The 18592-nt window shown below is 40.4% G+C and overlaps 1 protein-coding gene across 21 annotated transcripts in view; it reads left to right on the top strand.

Annotated features, from left to right (window-relative positions):
* The window catches only part of ICA1 (islet cell autoantigen 1), a 141646-nt gene that overhangs the window by 100282 nt on the left and 22772 nt on the right, over positions 1-18592 (top strand). For all 21 annotated transcript variants that reach the window (XM_036086329.2, XM_036086331.2, XM_036086341.2 and 18 more), the window contains 4 exons: positions 62-187; positions 1206-1304; positions 13074-13168; positions 15591-15643. In XM_036086329.2, the coding sequence (XP_035942222.1) occupies positions 62-187; positions 1206-1304; positions 13074-13168; positions 15591-15643 (373 nt within the window). The remainder of the gene's footprint in view (positions 1-61; positions 188-1205; positions 1305-13073; positions 13169-15590; positions 15644-18592) is intronic.

Here is an 18592-nt window from a genome sequence, read left to right as displayed (position 1 = left end):
CTGGCAAATTTTAACCACCTAAGAGTCTGAGTGGTTCAAAAGCTCCCTTTTACTTTCATAGGTACAAACACAAGTACGCCTTGCCAAAAAAAGCTTTGACAAATTGAAGATGGATGTGTGTCAGAAAGTGGATCTTCTTGGAGCAAGCCGATGCAATCTGTTGTCTCATATGCTAGCAACGTACCAGGTAACAAAGTGATGTTGGTTATAGTGAACCAAGAATGTTACAAGGTTTAGGGGGACAGAAGGACAGTGTTGGAGCTAAAAGTATGGTTTGGGCATTATGAAGTTCTGAATGTCTTGCTCACAATTTACTTTCCACCCCTTTCCCTTCTAGTAGACCTACAGTTTACTCAAACTGAATATTAGCTATTTCCTGTGCATACACTGCTTTCTCACTTTCCTGCATTAACTTAGGTGGTTCCATCTGCCTGAGTGCCTTTCCCCTCCATTGTACCTTTCCATAGTCCCCTCTGTTTGACGTACCAGTCTGAGTATTGCGTCCTTCAGAAAGCCTCCTCTGAATTCACTCTGCGTTGTGGCCTCTACTTCCCATGGCACCGTCAGTCACCTACTCATCAGGTTGTCATAATTCAAGGAACTATTAATTTTTGTCTCCTTCTAGCCTGAGTTCCTTCAGGATAGTACTCATATCCAACAACAGTGCTTTTGGGCACCAACTGAGTGTGGGAGGCCAAATTCTGGGTGTTGTAGGGAATATAAAAATTAGTAAGACCAAATTCCCTGTCCTCAAGGAACTTAAAGTTTCAGAAGGAAATCAGAGATAGTACATACAGTCTGACTATATTTTCTATACTTCAAGGAGAAAGCAGGGTGTGTGTGCTAAGTGAAATAAGTTCTACAAAATCCAATGAGGTTTTAAAGAGGGACAAATCGAATCAGTGGAGAGATCACAAAAGTAGATTGGTAATGATCCCTGGGTTTTGGGGGATGGATCACATGGGACAAGTATAGAAAACAGAGAGAAGAATGTCCCCAAATGGTGGAACATTATTAGCCATGGGAGGCAGTATTTGGGGGAACTGGGAAGCATTGAGTTTGGCTGAAATACAAGGTATAAAGGGGCATAATGGGAAACAAGCCTGCAGAGGTGAGTTGGAATCCTATGTGGGCACCCTTCTCCAGGGCCTGTGGCTAGATCTGGGCATTCGAAACATTAATAGCTGCACTGTCTTTCCTTACAGACCACTCTGCTTCATTTTTGGGAGAAAACTTCTCACACTATGGCAGCCATCCACGAGAGCTTCAAAGGTTATCAACCATATGAATTCACTACATTAAAGGTATGAAAGCTAGAGAGGCCATTAGAAAATCTTATGAAAAGTAATGTTTTGTTTACATCAGAGTGTCCATGGCAGCAATCATCATTACTGCAACAGACTCCCAATGTCAAAGAGGGAACTATGTCCCCTAGTATAGTCTTTTTTTGCATAAGTATTCGTCACAGCAATACAAAAACACAGCTGGAACCTTGGGGTACGTATTACTGGAAGGTGAATTGTGGGGACTGGTCCTGCTTCTTTAAATGACTTGTTTGACGTTGTTAAAGGGAAGATTGTACAAGTCTAGTATACTCCATAACTTTTTAATTATTAAATTCAAATATGCTCACTTGAAAAGGTATTTTTCTTTCCTCTGTTACTTCTGACAAATGTCATTTTATTCTGTGAGTATCATCTAATACAGAATTAGATTCCTGTAAGACTACAGGAATATTTTCCAGTCGAAAAAGCAACATTAAACTCAGTGATTTCTCAACTTAAAGGGGATATATGCAGATATCTGATTCTCAGGATTGCAACTGAATGTGGAATCATTTTGGTTGCTGAGGGAGAATGCATGTTGAGAAGGAAGTGACTTGGGTTCCAAAAGGATTTTGAGAATGAGAGAACACTAGGTACTTTGTTGCCAGGTCATATCTTTGGGGGGAAAAAAGACCAGGAAAGAGCTTGTTAATACCTTGGAATTACCTTCCTTCTAATTTTTCAGGCAGTTTGTAAATGACTCATCACCTTGCTTGAGAAAACATTAAAAAGCCTTTTTTTTTTGCTTTAAAACACCTCTCTGATTTTGAGATGTTTATAATGTCACTGCATCTATAAAAGTACTAAGACAGAAACCTTTAAGACCCTGGCCCTTTAAATGAAAGTCCCAAGAGGAACCCAAAATAGTTCACTCACCTTGAGATGCACCTGCCCTGACTCCAGACAGGACATCTGGCCAGTGAAGTTTGTTCTTCATAATCCTCCCGTCAGCTGGTCATTTGCTCATTTATTGGCACTCGCTGACGTGCTGCATGGTAACCGGATTCAGAATGTGCCCCTTTTTTTGCTCTGTCAGCTGGACTGAAGCACTTGAGGGGAGGGACTTTTTATTTCCTAGGTATCCTCCTTTGTCCAGCCAAATGTTTGTATCCAGTGACCCCAAAGCCTTTCTTATCACATCATCAATATTACCATTGTTGGTAGGACTGTATTCCTTCCCCATAATTTATTACCCACTTTTATCACCTTAGGAAGCAGCTATCCTGACCAAGCCATGTTGATTAAAATTATTACAACTCACACTCTTCACATTTCTTATACAGGCCTGAACAGAATCCCGTCACTTATTCTTTGATAAGGCAGAGAGTTTTAGGTTTTAAGGTGTGTATGTGCATCAGATTTTATTTTATAATAAATACAGTTTCAGAGTTTGTCTTTTGAAAGACAACTGTACATAAATCAGCTAGGTGGAAGATGGAATGATGCCTTCTGCAAAGACGATTTAAAAGAAGTTCAGGTTTGAGTTAATTGCATATAAAGTACACTATGAAACTGAAGTTGTGCCACAAGCATGGAAGAATCCTTATGTGTCGCTCTGGCCTCCTGTGCTGAGGAAAATATGGCTCTTTAATTGTTGCCATGATATTTATCCTGCAGAGAGGATCAAGCTGATTATGTTAGAGGATTTCTGGGCAGAGAATTTCGTGAAAGTTTGATGGCACTGGTTCAGGATATAATTACAAATATTTTGGGCACATGACTATCCATTGCCTTTTACATCCCCAGAGTCTTCCTTAAATTATGGTTTAAGTAACAGTTTATGGTTTAATTGTAATATAAACTCAGTAGAAATAATATATCTGTTGAGGTATAATATAATTATAGTAATATTAAGAATGTTAAGTGTCCAGTAATCAACCAACTAAACTAGGCTGTTATTACTTTTCTAGAATGCTATTCGTCTAGACTTTTCAATGATGTTATATTAGAATCACAAGCTAGTCACTAATTATTTTCTTTATATGGACCTAAACCTATAGAATAGAATCCTGTTATCACACAGCTCATTATTGCCCACATAGAGGCATATTACATATCATCCTGCATGCCACAAAACATGAAAATGAACATCACTAATACCTTGTGTATTACCACCAAGCATGAAGATATTACCTGACTTAGCAACCTCTTGCACTAATGCATTTTTTTTAAACATACCTTGTATTTAAAAGATTTTGATTTGACTGAGTCATTTTCAAGATGTCATTTTCTTCTGAATGGCACTATATATTGATAATGGATATTTTGAAATTCAAATAAATATTTTCACAATTTATTTGTTCTCTGGATTTACCTAAGCAAATAGCCCCTGAAATGCCTTTTGGGACTCTGGCTGGAAAGAAAACATTGTCTTTGGAGAGGTTTGCCAAGCTCTGTTAATGAAAAGCAACCCATTTGTTTTCTTTGCTGCAGGGTGTATTCTGAGTGTTGGTAATTGTGCCACTGCAGCTGGATTTCCTGACTGTTAGTTTTATGCTTGATGAAGGATGATAATTAATGTGTTAAACACTCGATGCATCCTGTTTGGAGGGAAGAGACTTCTGCTGCAGAATTACAGGGATATAACTCATGCCCCAGAAGTTTTAAGTTTTATTTCTAATGAACCTTTCTCTAGAAAATATGTGTCATTCTTTCCCAAAATAATTTTATTGTAAAAATGAATTGAGTCTCCACCTCTTACAACTTGAAAAATACCCAAGTGACTATGTTGACATTTTGCAAATATTTTGTGGTAATGTTTTATGTGACAACTATTGCTTTTTTACTCAGGCCAGATATGGTTCTATTAATTGTACCTTTATTGACATAATCCTTCATCATTTAAATTTTATGATTAATAAATTTTTGTAGCATTTTAACTTTATGGGAAATTTAGCATTGAAATTTAATATTACAAAAAAAATTTTTAATATTACAATTTTTTTAATCTAAATACAGCAAAGTTCAAGTTTAAAGTGGAGAGAACCATCTTTTGAAGTGATTTCCAATAAAAGAAGCAATATTCTAATCTCGCATTTTCAAACAATAAATATTTATTGTTTCATTAAAATGCTACTAAACATAGGGATTTTGCATGGGTTATTATTAATGTTAATTTTATACTGATTCCAAATCATCGGAGAACGTCTTTCACATGGTAGAAATAGTCATGGAGATAGGAATGGAATATTTCTAGCCATATCTCAAAAGCACTGTCACTTTTTTAGAGAAAGTAATTTAGACCATGAGTTTAAAAGCATTTTTTTAGAAAGCTAAATGAAATGCTGTCTGTAGGAAAACAGTGCCCTGTCTTAAATTACCAACCCTCAGATGTGGTCATGTTTACTTCATCCTTCCAGGATGCCGTTTACTTACACATTTCCCCACAGATCCAAAACAGGCTTCAGAGAAGGCAAAACAAAAACAAAAACAAAGGCAAAAGCAAAATACCTCTGTGGAGTCGAGTTGGCTTTTCCCTGGAAAAATCTAAAATTCTATTTGTATTAGTGGTCTTTTCTCCCCTATTATGTGGGTTGAGTTAGATGTCTTTATAGAGAAGTGAGCACTGGGGGCCCTTTGAAAAAGTGGACACACCCACTGGGAGCTGGTTGAGGGGAAGGCATATCCTTCTCTGTTTTTTTTTTTTTTTTTTTTTTAAAGAGATCAGAGTGCCTATATTTAATGAAAATGGCCAGTAGTAAAATGGAGTTCTGTGATGTGCCCCATTCCAGTGTTTTTAGCAGGAAAGCCAGGTGTTTTACTCTGGATACATGATAAAACAAAGTATGTAAGGTCAGAAGCTCTGGAGACAGCCAGACCTGGCTTTAACTTCGGCTCTGACACTTCCCGGCTATGTAGTGGTGGTGGTGGCACCAGTGGTCCCACAGTGGGGGTCATAGGGATGGATTTATCAAGAATTCTAAAGTGGATCCTGGGCGCCTGGGTGGCTCAGTTGGTTGGGCGGCTGCCTTCGGCTCAGGTCATGATCCTGGAGTCCCTGGATCGAGTCCCGCATCGGGCTCCCTGCTCGGCAGGGAGTCTGCTTCTCCCTCTGACCCTCCCCCCTCTCATGTGCTCTCTCTCTCTCTCATTCTCTCTCAAATAAAACTTTTAAAACAAAACAAAACAAAAATTAAAAAAAAAAAAAAAGAATTCTAAAGTGGATCCAGAAGACAGCCATTGGTAGTATCGATACAGAGGGTTTTGTTGAGGTTGCCAGGTTCTGTAGCCTAGTGTAAGTTCCTTACTGTTTTTACCCTAGATGATTAGTTTTTTTTTTTTTTTTTTAAAGATTTTATTTATTTATTTGACAGAGAGAGAGATAGCGAGAGCAGGAACACAAGCAGGGGGAGTGGGAGAGGGAGAAGCAGGCTTCCCGCCGAGCAGGGAGCCCGATGTGGGACTCGATCCCAGGACCCTGGGATCATGACCTGAGCTGAAGGCAGACGCTTAACGACTGAGCCACCCAGGCGCCCTACCCTAGATGATTAGTTTTGCAGTGAGTTTCGCAGGCAAGGCTGTGAATGGCAGTGGGATAGGCGTCCCAGACCTCGCCCAGGATGACCCACTCCCTCCCTGACTCCCACAGATGCTCTGGCAGCTCCATTTCCAAACCTGTGCTTTGGCCCTGCAGGCCCTGGTCTGGGCTGAGAGAATTCCCCCAGGGATAGGAGAGGGCAGGGCAGGCCTGCAAGCAAGAAAGGCAAGGAGGCTTCCCACCCTGCAAACAGGGCTAATTCTAAAAAAATGTACTTTGACTTTGCAACTGGCTTTTGCCCTGCGCCAGGATTTTAACTAAGGAAACCCGAATTTGAAAACCTAACTTTGGGCATGTTCAAAAATAACCATTGAAACAGATGTGCCAATGTTCCCTTTCTTCTCTCCTGGGGTCTAGGACTTAGCACTCTTATATGGAACATCATTCTGGAGACCAAAATGCTTTTAGCTTTCACAATTCAAAAAACATCCTTCTCTAGATTTTGTTTTTCTCAAATTTGTATGCCTAACAGCCTTCTTCCACCCACCTCCACATTTCTCAGTTAATCACTTGAACATTTACCGACAAGCCACACAGCTCTGTAGTTACTTGCTTTGAAAATAAAGCCATAATAGTTTTTATGAAAATTGGGTAAATATCTCTGCAGTGCTATTTTAGTTGCCAGTCCCAACATGGCAATTATTCATGGCGAGCATCCAGAATATCCTTGTAGACTTTCAAGTTTTCTCTCAGTGTCATTACTTTACACAGCATTTAGCAGAATGATTTTTTTCCCCCAAGCTGCTCCAGGCCAGATCATTGCAAAATTGAGATGCATCCAAGTCATGGGAGAGGAGTGTGTAGGGGGGCTGACCATGGCCACCACTGTAGTCTGAGGTGGACAAGCCAGAGTGTGGCTGATCATCAGTCCCGTCCATCCTTTGTGATGACTGGCATTGGTTCTTCCAAGCAGCTGGTGGTAGCTCAGGCTCTCCTCATAACGGTAAGTTTCCTCTCCATCCTTTGCTTCTCATTCCCTTACTTTTACTCGAGGGGAATGGAAAAATATTATCATTGTGTGGGCAGTTACTTAATGCCAGAAACTCTGCTAAACGTGAGGTGAAGTAACGTCTCAGAGAATTTGTCATGGTATGCGTGACTCTAATGTGCCAAGGTTGGATATTATAATTAATAATACTGTTAGGTTCAGCACTAATATATAGAAAGTGCATATATTTTATCCTCAAATAACCTTGAGAAGTTGGGTCTACTTGGGTTTTTTCCCCCTGTGTTTCAAATGAAGAAACCAAAGCTCAGAAAGGTCTAGTCATCTGTCCAAAGCCACATGCCCAGGATGTGATAGCTCTGGGAACAAGGATGCTTATGCTTTTCCCACTCCACCACATGTCACTTCTTCAAGGGGGTACTTCCGGCTGTGAGGCAAGGAGGGCAGGAGAAGGCACAAGGGCCACCTTTAAAAAGTCCAGTTGTAAACTTTCAATTAAAAGTAACACTTTGAAATGTTTGCACATAGGTGAAAAACATCCTCTGTATGTCAGTCCCTCAGATACCTAGGAACCTAGGACCCTTCTTTTACAGTTTGGAGTGGAGTCTCCTTAATCTCCTTTGGCACTTCATATGAAGGAGTTCAGTAAATGTTCTTGGCTCGGCTATTCAATACTATTTCTTAACTAGTTGTAGAAGACCTGGAATCAAATATTGCTTCTACCTGTTCATGGTTGAATGGCCTTCAGTAAGTTACTTCACCTGAGTCTCCATTTCCATATCAGGAAACCAGGAAGACAGTGTTTATCTGGGTTTTGTGAGATGTGTAAACATGGAGTGCAGTACCTAACACAAGATGAACCCTTAAGACATCTAATTCCTTTTCGACCTTGAAAAATTGTTGATAAGAAAGCACATTTTGATTGCTCACGATGAGCTTGGTACTGTGCAGAAGCATTATCTACATTAATCCTCAGTGTTCCAAGGAAGGTATACTTGTCATTAACTCCATTGTTCTGAGGGGTGAGCAGAAGCCCCCAAGGGGTGAAGACCCTTTTCCATGTCCCAGCACTACTTGATCTATTTTCATAGTGCACCTCTTTCCAGGACACTGTGATGCCTTCCCAGTAACAATTTTCCATTGTATTTTAAAGAACAAGATTATATATCTTACTTATGATTGTGTTTATTTTTCTCTAATCTTTTTGTTCTACAGTACAATTCAAGAGTTCCTTCTGGTCCTAGATTAACAGTGCTCCTTATATAGTATCTTCAGAGATTTATAACTGCATGGGTGGAGAGGCCACGTGTGCTAAACGTCCGTGAATTGTGCATCTCATACACATCATTGGCCTCTGCTTTTTATTCCTCATGTGCTACCAATTATATAAACACAAATATACACACACCCAACTGAGTTCACCATCTTTTAACCATGCCTCACTATTTTCAGCACTTCCATTTCCTTTTATAGACAATCACTTGGCACCTTCATATGCATACAGTATAATTAATGGAAAGTAGCCTAAGAAAATTAAATGTCGTAATTAAAGATTAGAGAAAATGTCACTCGATTGTCAAGGCTAAACTTAAACTTAGGTCATTATATTAGGGCTGGCTGCTAGCCTTTTGTCTGTGAAATTTGTTTTGCTGAGTAGTTTTGCTTTCATTCAGATGAATGTTGCTCTTGCTTTTATTTTCCTAATACAGGAAGTAGTAACTCCCATTATTATATTAAGCTGCTTCCTTTCTAAGACACTTTTGCAAGCTCAGTCTGCGCATTTCCTCTGTCACGCTGATCTTATATATTGTGTGTGTGCTTCCTGAAACCATTTAAGCATTGATGGAAACTATTAGCATGTCAGTGCAGCCTTAAACAGAGAAAGGTTACTTAGTCTAAAAACATTCTTTCCTCTGTACAAAACGTTTCATTCTTGCACGATGCTGTATTGCTGCTAATACGTAGTGATTTTCACAAGCAATTTTAATGAAGGACCTAGTTGGGTTTGGGGTCTAGAAACAGAGTGTTTTGACGTTTCATTTCTGGACGTGGATTTGAATGTGGCTTCCATCAGCCACTGATTCAAAGTAGTTCCATCTGATGGCCACCCCTGGCTGTGCAATCAGCCAGGCCTCTTAGGCTCATTTTGCCTGACCAGATGTTCATGTCACACAGAAAATGCTGTCACCCCTGACTTTTACAGATGCTGTAGGGTTAAGCATTTTCAGCTGAGTTGTGGACTTTAAAATACTATAAAGAATTTACCTCCACCGCGGCCCCCACTTAGCCCTTTTCATCAAACTTTGAAGAAAGCACTGGTTCACCATGTAGAATATCCTGTATCGGACAGGCACACCCAGGAACTAGTGCTGAGAGAGGAAAGGGGATGTGATTCGTGCTCTGTGATGTTTCAAAGTGGCTCTAAGTTTCTTTATTAGCTATATTGTTTATCATCTTTGTAAGAAACAGGTTCCATATGTGTTGTTGTGGTTTTTTACCCTTGCTGTATGGAGGAGTATTTAGCTCAGTTTGATCTAAAAGTCTCTCTTGCTTCAAAAGATGCCACTTAAAAATATCCTAAAATTGACTATGGTGATGGTTGCACAACTCTGTGTCTATACCAAAAACCATTGAATGGTATACTTTAGATGGGTGAATTCTGTGGTACGTGACCCAGTCACTTTGTATCCCCCATGATAGATTCCCCACACAAGATTCCCCTTAGCTCAAAATTCTAATATTTAATAAATAAGCCCAGGTGTTCAGTATTAATTTTGCTTATGGTTCTATAAACCTTTTCCTGTTATTCCCCTAAGGCTTTGAATTTCCTAGCTAAAGAGCTATAATTTTTAACCTTAAAGTTTAACCTTAGGTACATTAATTTATCAACCAAACACGTGCATATTTAGCACCTCTCTTGAGTGGCAACAGTCAAATGGTTATAGGGACAATGGTAATAGGAAGAGAGGAGCAATGGTAACAGGAATTATTAATAATAAAGTAGCGATTGGAACTGTAGCCATTCTGTTGGTGAAGCACAATAGTGACTTAACTGTGATTGTGGTGACAGGGAGCCAACAATTGAGTCCCTGCTAATGGCCCAACAGGGAAGGGGTTGAAAAGAAGGAAGGAGTGGTTTACATTACAAAGGGATTGTCTGAGAGCTGCTGGAGTGTGGTTATGAGGGGAGGTCGGCCTGGAGACAGAAGGGATGATAACCATGGAGCTGTCAAGGGCATCTCAGGGGCTTAGGCAAGCCCTGTGGCAGCTAGACCCAGCCGGCTGAGAGCAGACATGTCCTGGCCCTGCCTAGTGCTGATTGAGAAGGACATGCAATGAGAAGGTAATTGAGCAAACCAGGAGGCCTGGACAAAGCGTCACAGAATTGAAAAGTGTGTCTTGGGGCCATCAGAACCTCAGCTGAAAATACTCCCGGCTTCACTCTGACCAGAGTTGGACCACTCTATGGACAATAAAGCTGCTGGAAGGGTGTGTGTGTGTCTGTGTGTGTGTGTGTCTGTGTGTGTGTGTGTCCGTGTGTGTGTGTCTGTGCGTGAATAAAATGCTGTGATTGGCAGATCTATTGAAAAGAGTAAGTCTTTGACATCTGTTGAACTTCTCCTTATGGTTGCATATTTCCAAAATACACACACACACACACACACACGCCCAGCTTTTACCAGATGCTTTGGGGTATATGATTTTAAAAAAGAAGAACATCTAGACTACAGTCCATATTCCAGTGGCCTTGTTTGTTCCAATACTGTCCTTTATCACATTTCCCCCTCCAGCTGATAATCATGGATCCCATTTCGTTGTCATGTACTGGAGAGATATAAAGGGCAGAATAATATGATGAAGCCAGTGGGGCACAATGTTAAATACTGATGAATGTGGGTAAAGGAATGTTATCCCTGTGTGACCCCTGCTGACCTCTGTATCTTGATCTCCTAAGACTTGTACTCTTGCCCACTATATTATAATCGCAGTGGATTCATTTTGTTCCTCCACCAAGCCGAGCTATTCCTTCCTTTAGGCCTTTGCCCTCAGGCCTCCGTTTCTCCCTGAGCTGCGCATGGATGGCTCCTGCCTGTCTTCTGACTCTCAGCTGAAATGTCACTTCCAAGAGAGGATGTTCTTGCTAACTGAAGTAGTGACCCAGTCACTTTGTATCCCCCATGTTAATTCCCTGCCTTAGACCCATCATTAACTAGTAATTCTGTCTGTCTTGTTCACCATTGTATCTCCGGCACCCAGAACAGCACCTGGCTCTCGGTAAATGCTCTAAAACTATTTGTTGACCAAGTGTACTAATCTAAATGTCCAGAAATAGTCCTTACCGATGATGGCAATGCCTTTGGGATGCAAGAAAATGCTTCAGAACTACAATCATAGCACATATATTCAATGAAAAAACCTTGACCTTATGTTAGAAAAATGGTGAATGAATGTGTATTTACCTATTTTAATTTAATATTGAATGTTTATGATATATAAAATCTTTTTTATATTCTCTGATGAGGAATATTTTTTATTATGAAATATGTACACATCTTATATTGCTTAAGAAGACATCTATATGCAATGATTCCAATTATATAAAGTAGTATGAGTATGAAAAACCAGAAAGGAAATACATGCAAATAATAACTAATTTTGGGGGGAAATCAAATTATGAGTAGTTTTTCCTTTTTAATTTTCCAAGCATTCTACATGTGGTTCTATTATTTTTCTAATTTAAAAAATATTTTTTTAAGAAACAAAACAATACAGAATAGATATGATCAAATGTGAATAGGACTGTAAATACACTTTGAAGATGGAAGGACTTTCTTGAATTTGGCGTGCTTAGTGAATGAAGCTTTAAGGAAAATACCAGTAATTGACCTGGGCTTTGCCAAGACTGATCAGACTTTTGAGGGTGGACAAATAGGTGGAACTTTTTTGGGTAAAGAACCAGAATGAACAAAGATAGGAAGGGGGCAATTAGCACATAGAAGGCGATGAGGAGACAGGCCTACGTGAATGGAAAGCTCCCATTTGGAAGCCAGAGGGAAGCAATCTGGGAGAGTAGGATAGGATCCCATCTTAGAAGATCTTTCAAATCAGGCAGACAGGTTTAGACTAGAAGTGGAAAGAAATACAGAAGTACTGTGGGTTCTTGAGAAAAACGGTACCATGATTGCTTGGGTGTTGTAGGGAAATTATTCTGTATAGGGAGTGAGAGCATAACACCAGTGTCCACCTGGCATCCACAGCAGACACTGCCATCCGTCATAGCTCTGCTCTGCAAAGACTCTGTCTCCAGACCATCTCCGTCCAACCTGCAGCTAGACATCACAGATCTGTCAGAGTTGGTGTAGGGAACGTGCTTGTCACCTTCTGTGTGTGGGTCACACTAGAGAAGAGAAAGATGGGAAGGGGAAGGAGGACGAGACAGGAAGGCCCAAAGGACAGATTTTAAAGGTTCTAAGATTATAAGCAGGTTAAGTATCTTGAGATGTTTCTTGTGTAATTGTGGTTTAATTAGAACCACAAGTAGAGATCTCTTTTTATAACTCATTATTCAGTTATTATGGAAATGTTTTGCTTTTTTCAGGTTTGCTGCTGGTGTACAGTTTTTAGGCACTGGATTTTTAAAAAAAGTCTTTCCTTAAATATTTAATGAAACTTGAGAACAATAACTCCAAGAAATTATGTTCCAAAAAAAGATTCCCACCCATTTTTAATCTACAAAGATTTGGATGCACCTGCTCTGTCCACTTGTGGGAGTTGTCAGAATATGTTAAGCCACTATTTTGTTTTGTTTTGTTTTTTCTTAAAGGTTTTGTTTTCTCTTATTTTTCAAAAGCTGTTTTTAGATTATAAAATCACAAACAAAATTAAAAATAAAATGAAATTGTCTCATCTTTGGGGAGAAAACTTCTACTTTGTCAGTGTGTGGGCTGCAAGCAGAACAGAATGTTTATCTTTGCTGCATGTTAAAGATGGAAAATAAAGTTAGCAATAGCCAAAAGGCCTTCTTTTGAATAACTTATCACGAAGGGGAAAGCATAAATCTAGTGGCAAAACAATTCTCCTCTATAGGCTAGTATTTCTTGGATGGGTCTGAGAACATTTAAAATCTCTTTTCTGTCTACTTGATAGGATCAAAGGTAACCTCCCCAAACCTTGAATTCAAGGTTTGGTTTCTGGACCAGAGGAAGTTGAGTTTTTTATTGATCTTTCTTTTTCTTTTTTTTTCCTTTTCATTATCGTGATCAAGAGCTTACAAGACCCTATGAAAAAACTGATTGAGAAAGAAGAAAGGAAGATCACCCAGCAGGAAAGTGCAGAGGCCACTGTGGAGGAGCCGAGGCAGTAAGTTATGGCTGCTTCTCTTGGCAAAATCTTTATTTCCACAGGCAAGGGCGGCAAGTCTGTTGGGGTCTCAAACACAGGCCAGTTGCTTTACTTCCTCACTTCTCTGGGTTGATGTATTAAAATGAAGCCCAGACTTGGCCTGCACATAGTCCTGCTCGGTCAGGACTCATCCCAATAAGAGACGCATTTCTCGGGTGTTAGCACACTTGTGAGGAGTTGACTGGGACGAGAAAAGGCACACGTCTGCAGTGCTCTCTGGCTCTCTGGTGGCCTCAGCCCCAGCTTTCTGCTCTGTCAGGCTTCTGGACCCAATCTGGTCCTTTTGTTACCATCATTTACAGAATCCTGTCCCAGATAGGAAATCCCCTGGCTTTTTCTCTCGTAGAAGGAAATAACCTATGAGACTGCCTCAGGAGACATCGAGTACTAAGGTCTTATCATACAAAAGTGTTGGGTTCTGACATTTTGTTTCCTACTCTCCAGACCTTCTGTTTTTTCCTCTGTGAAGCAGAGTGCAGGAAGTGACTGCTCCATCTCCATTTCTTGCCACTTTACAGAGAAGGGGCCTCCGGTCATGTTACCTACTGAGACAAATTTCTCAACATATGTGGTGCATGATGTGTCCTGATCCCATTCAGCAAGGAAGTTTCAGTGTGAATCCTTTCCTATTGAGATATCAGGGCTTGCAGGAACAGGGTTAGTCTTGAACTGGCTGACCTAGGAAAGTGGATTACCTTACCTCCGTTTGGGATTCTTTCTCCACACAAAAAAATTTAGATGATAATTGTGTGGTAAAACTGGCTTGTATTTTTACTGTGTTTCTGAAGTTTCAAATATATATTTTTGTCCCACAGAAGTATTTGCTGCCAGTATTAGACTTTTTAGTTTTATTTATTTATTATTTATTTTTTTAGTGGAGGTAGGGGCAGAGAGAGAGAATCTCAAGCAGACTCCCCACTGAGTATGGAGCTCAACGCATGAGATCCTGAGATCATGATCTTAGCTGAAATCAAGAGTCAGACTGAGTCTTAACCGACTGAGCCACCCAGGCACCCCAAGCCTTTTTAATTTTAAAGCAAATACTAGAAAATTCCTTTAGTGTAAAACAAAGACAGGTTTTCACTGTGGGAACAGCTATAGAATATGATCTGAAACTAATAAAATTAACTATTTTAGGGAGAAGCAGTTTAACCTATTCCTGGTAATAACAGTAATGCTTAGTACCCTTTAGTGAGCTCTACTATATACTAAGTGCAATGTCAGGTGCTTTGTTATATGTTTTCTCTACTCATTCTCACAACAACCCTTTGTGTAATCAATGCCAACATTTCCTCATTGTTTAAATGATGGCAGTGAGGCTCAAAAGAAGTGAAGAGACTGCCCATGGCCCCTGGTGTAGTAAGAGGCAGGACCTGGAATGAGTTCTGGTACCTTCTTTTCACCCATATATGTTACTGCAATCAAAGTATTAGCCTTCACTCAGAAAGGAACCACCCGAGATTGTCTCGATTAGTTCTCCTTAATTTCAGGTTTCTCCATTATGTTAGTACTTCTTTTTAAAAGCTCAAAAAGTGTGGGCGCCTGGGTGGCTCAGTTGGTTAAGAGACTGCCTTCGGCTCAGGTCATGATCCTAGAGTTCTGGGATTGAGTCCCACATCGGGCTCCCTGCTCAGCAGGGAGTCTGCTTCTCCCTCTGACCCTCCCCCCTCTCATGCTCTCTCTATCTCATTCTCTCAAATAAATAAATAAAATCTTTAAAAAAAAAAAAAATTAAAAGCTCAAAAAGTGTAATCCAGTAACTGTTTTAAATGCAAAATGGAAATTTAGCAAGAAATTTTTTTTTTCTTTCAAAAATAGCAGGTAAAGGTGCTTTAGAGGGGGAGGTTCAAAGGTACCAGCTGAGTCTCAGGGTGGTGATATGTCTCTGCCGTGATCTTAACTGGTATGGTGAGAGTTCAGTAGGCGACAGTCTTCTGGATTTGAGACGGATCCTGCTTTTGCTTTTCAGCCTTAGTAATTTAGCTAACCTCCTGAGGTGTCCTCTCCTGTAACAGCAGGAATCAGAATAAACACTCACTTGCCCATCAGTTTTTTAACTACGTTTTTAAAAGTGATAACTGTACAGTATCTATTTTAGTTATACCTAACTGCCCACCTAGATATTTACAGAATATATGACTTATGATGAAACCAAATTCAGTTACTAAGATGCTACTAACCAGCCTTAGGAGAGGAAAAAGCCAGCAAAAGTATTTCCTCTTAAAAAAATGAATAGCATGTAAATGACTATATGTTCATGTGTGTGTGCACACGTCTTTGTGTTGTAAGTGCAGTAATATTGTACAGAAAAATCTGGCTATATCATAAATATAAAATTTTCAGAACTAGATTACTAAACTTTTTTTTTTTTAATTTTAAGGTTAATTTCATTAGAGGATGAAAACCAGCACAAGGAGTCTTCTAGTTTTAAGAGTAAGTTTTGATTTTTATTTAGAATTGTTCTGAAATACTGCTCAGCAACCAATTCATTTTCTTTTTTGGCAGACTCCTCCTAGGCCTTTCTTCTTTTCCATTTGAGAAAATACTATATTAATTTGCTTTTTCTTTTTTTACCATTTCGGTTTTAAATTTTCAAATATCGGTGATGCCGACTAAATAGCATTATTGGGAGAGGGTTTTATATTGTGAGCCAGAGAATAGCACCGTCAGTCACTTCTGCAGCAGCCCGTCAGAGGAGCATCCGAAATGGAGAATTAACAGAGAGCGATTTCTTTTACAACAGATGATAACATTTCTGCTATTGCCATTACTAGTTCTAACTGCCATTTGGGCTGTAAAGATAGTTTTAATAATATTACATGATCAGATTGGGTGAGTTGGTTTCCACTGTGTTGTGGGGTGGGGGCTGGTCTTTGTTGGGAACAGATGGGGAGAGCTCAGACACGGCTCTAGCAGGTGATTCCTGGGTCTGCTCTGTAATGAGTAACACCTGCTCCCTTGGGTGTGCTGATCCTCCGATTGTTGGGAAAGCGATCGGAGAGTTAGTAGATGATGCAATGTGCCATGAAAGGTTTGTCAGCTATTCCTGGCTCCTGCCATGAGGGCTAGTTCTTTCACTGGTTCTTCTCATAATGGAGTGGAGGGTACAGTAAAACGTGGTGGGACTAAGGTGATGTAATGCTGAGCTTTTCACTGGGACTCGAATCCTCAGGGATGCAAGGGAAAGCTTTACAGGTGATATGGAGAGAACTGAAATTACCCCAACCCTCTGCTCAGCCTGGCCCTCGAAGGGGGGGGGGGCATATCCACCTTTGCCTCACTCCACCCTTTGCTGTGGCAGCCCTTCCAGGAGATAGGAGGAGGCAAAGCAGACCCTGGGACTTCCTTTCTCTTCTGTTCTTTTCCTCCACTCTCTACCTTCCTTCTGTCTTTCCTCCTACTTTTCCAACCATTTGCTTCACCTGCTTTATTCTCCTCCCACTTTACTGCTTCATTTGCTTTTCCCTCGTCTATCTTTCAAAAGAACAAAAACCTCTCACCTGTCTGCCTCTCTAACTTGGCTTCATATCATCATTTCATGCACGTACTCCCTCCTTTACTCACATATTTGTTCATTTGTTCAACAGATATTTATTTTAAAATTTTACTTATTTGAGAGAGAGAGAGAGCACATTGAGCAGGTGGAGGGGCAAAGGGAGAGGGAGAGAGAAAATCTCAGGCAGCCTCTGTGCTGAGCACAGAGCCAATGCAGGGCTCGATCTCACAACCAGGAGACCAAAGCCAAGAGTCGGACACTTAACCAGCTGAGCCACCCAGGCACCCCTGTTCCACAGATATTTATTGAGTGCTGCCTGTGTGGCAGGTACAGCAGGAGGCTCTGGGCACACAGTAGGACACCAGACATATTCAGACCCTTCCCATGATGGGGCTCACAGTCAAAAGGGGAAGCAGGTGGTAATCTAATAATTTGCACAAGTAATTGGGCAACTCCAACTTTGATAAGAGCTGCAAGGGTTCTGGGCAGGTGCGATAGAGAGACCCCACCTGTTTAAGGGGCTCACGGTTCTAGCTAAGTCAAGTGCTGTTGCAGGAGTTATCAAGGTAAAAGAAACAGCCTGGGCCAAGACTATGAGCCAAGGAGGACCAGGAGAAGGTCAGAAAGACACTGTTCTGGAGACTGAGAGAGGGAGCAAGTGACAGAGGACAGAGAAGCAGGTCAGCCTGATGCTGTTGGCCATGTAAGAGCTCTCTGAGTGTATTGATCCACACCTCCAGCCTCAGTATCTCTTGGGTGTTGACAGCATGAATTATGTTGTGGGAATCTAGAAATATTATAGTTTTGAGGGAAAATGTAAACTCCAGTTTATTATGTCTTCAAGTTCCATATCAATATAAATCACATAATAATACGAAAGAATCAAATTTTTTTTCTTTGTGTAGTATGTTCCCTTGTTTGTGGTATTTGCATAATATTTTGAGATTGCAAATGTTGATTACCTTGTTTTATGTATACATAGAATGGAATCCACCATAATTAAAGTGTCATCTGTCTTATTTTGTGACCTACAGAAAGTCTAATGTACACATGAGCAAACCCAAGGTTTTTTTTATTATTATTATTCATTTAGGAGAGAGAGACAGAGAGAGAACATGAGCAAGAGGGGAGGGTCAGAGGGAAAGGGAGAAGCAGACTCTCCGCTAAGCAGGGAGCCCAAGACGAGGCTAGATCCTAGGACCTAGGATCATGACCTGAGCCAAAGGCAGATGCTTAACCGACTGAGCCACCCAGCCACCCCAAGCACACCAAGTTTTAAGGCTGTTGTATTGTGTTGTATATACACACATATACACAGACACACACTTTATTATTTAGAGCAGTTTTTAGTTTACAGAAAACTGGGCAGAAGGTACAAAGATCTCCATATAGCCCCTGTCCCCACATATGCATTATCAGCATCCCCTACCAGGGTAATACATTTGTTATAGTCAATGAACCAACACTGACACATCATTGTCACTCATAGTTTACATTAGGGTTCACTCTTGGTGCTACACATTTTATGGGTTTTGACAAATATACAATGACACGTATTTGCCATTAGAGTATTATTCAGAATAGTTTCACTGTTGTCAAACTGCTCCGTGGCTGTACCTTGTTCATCTCTCCCTTCCTCCAAACACTTGGCAACCACTGATCTTTTTACTGTTAACATAGTTTTGCCTTTTCCAGAATTCTGTATAGTGGGAATTATGCTGTATGTAGCATTTACAGGCTGACTTCTTTCACTCAGTGATCTGCCCTTTTTATTTTAGCCAGGCCCCAAATGGCTAAGGTTCGTAGCACCATCAATAGTCAATTACTTGAATCACACGTTTGTCCATGAAAGGAGAATTGTTAAGTCAGTGTCATATAGTTTTCTA

This window comes from Halichoerus grypus, chromosome 12, assembly GCF_964656455.1.
Source record: "Halichoerus grypus chromosome 12, mHalGry1.hap1.1, whole genome shotgun sequence".
NCBI lineage: Eukaryota > Metazoa > Chordata > Mammalia > Carnivora > Phocidae > Halichoerus > Halichoerus grypus.
This window is presented reverse-complemented; position numbering and strand designations above follow the sequence as displayed.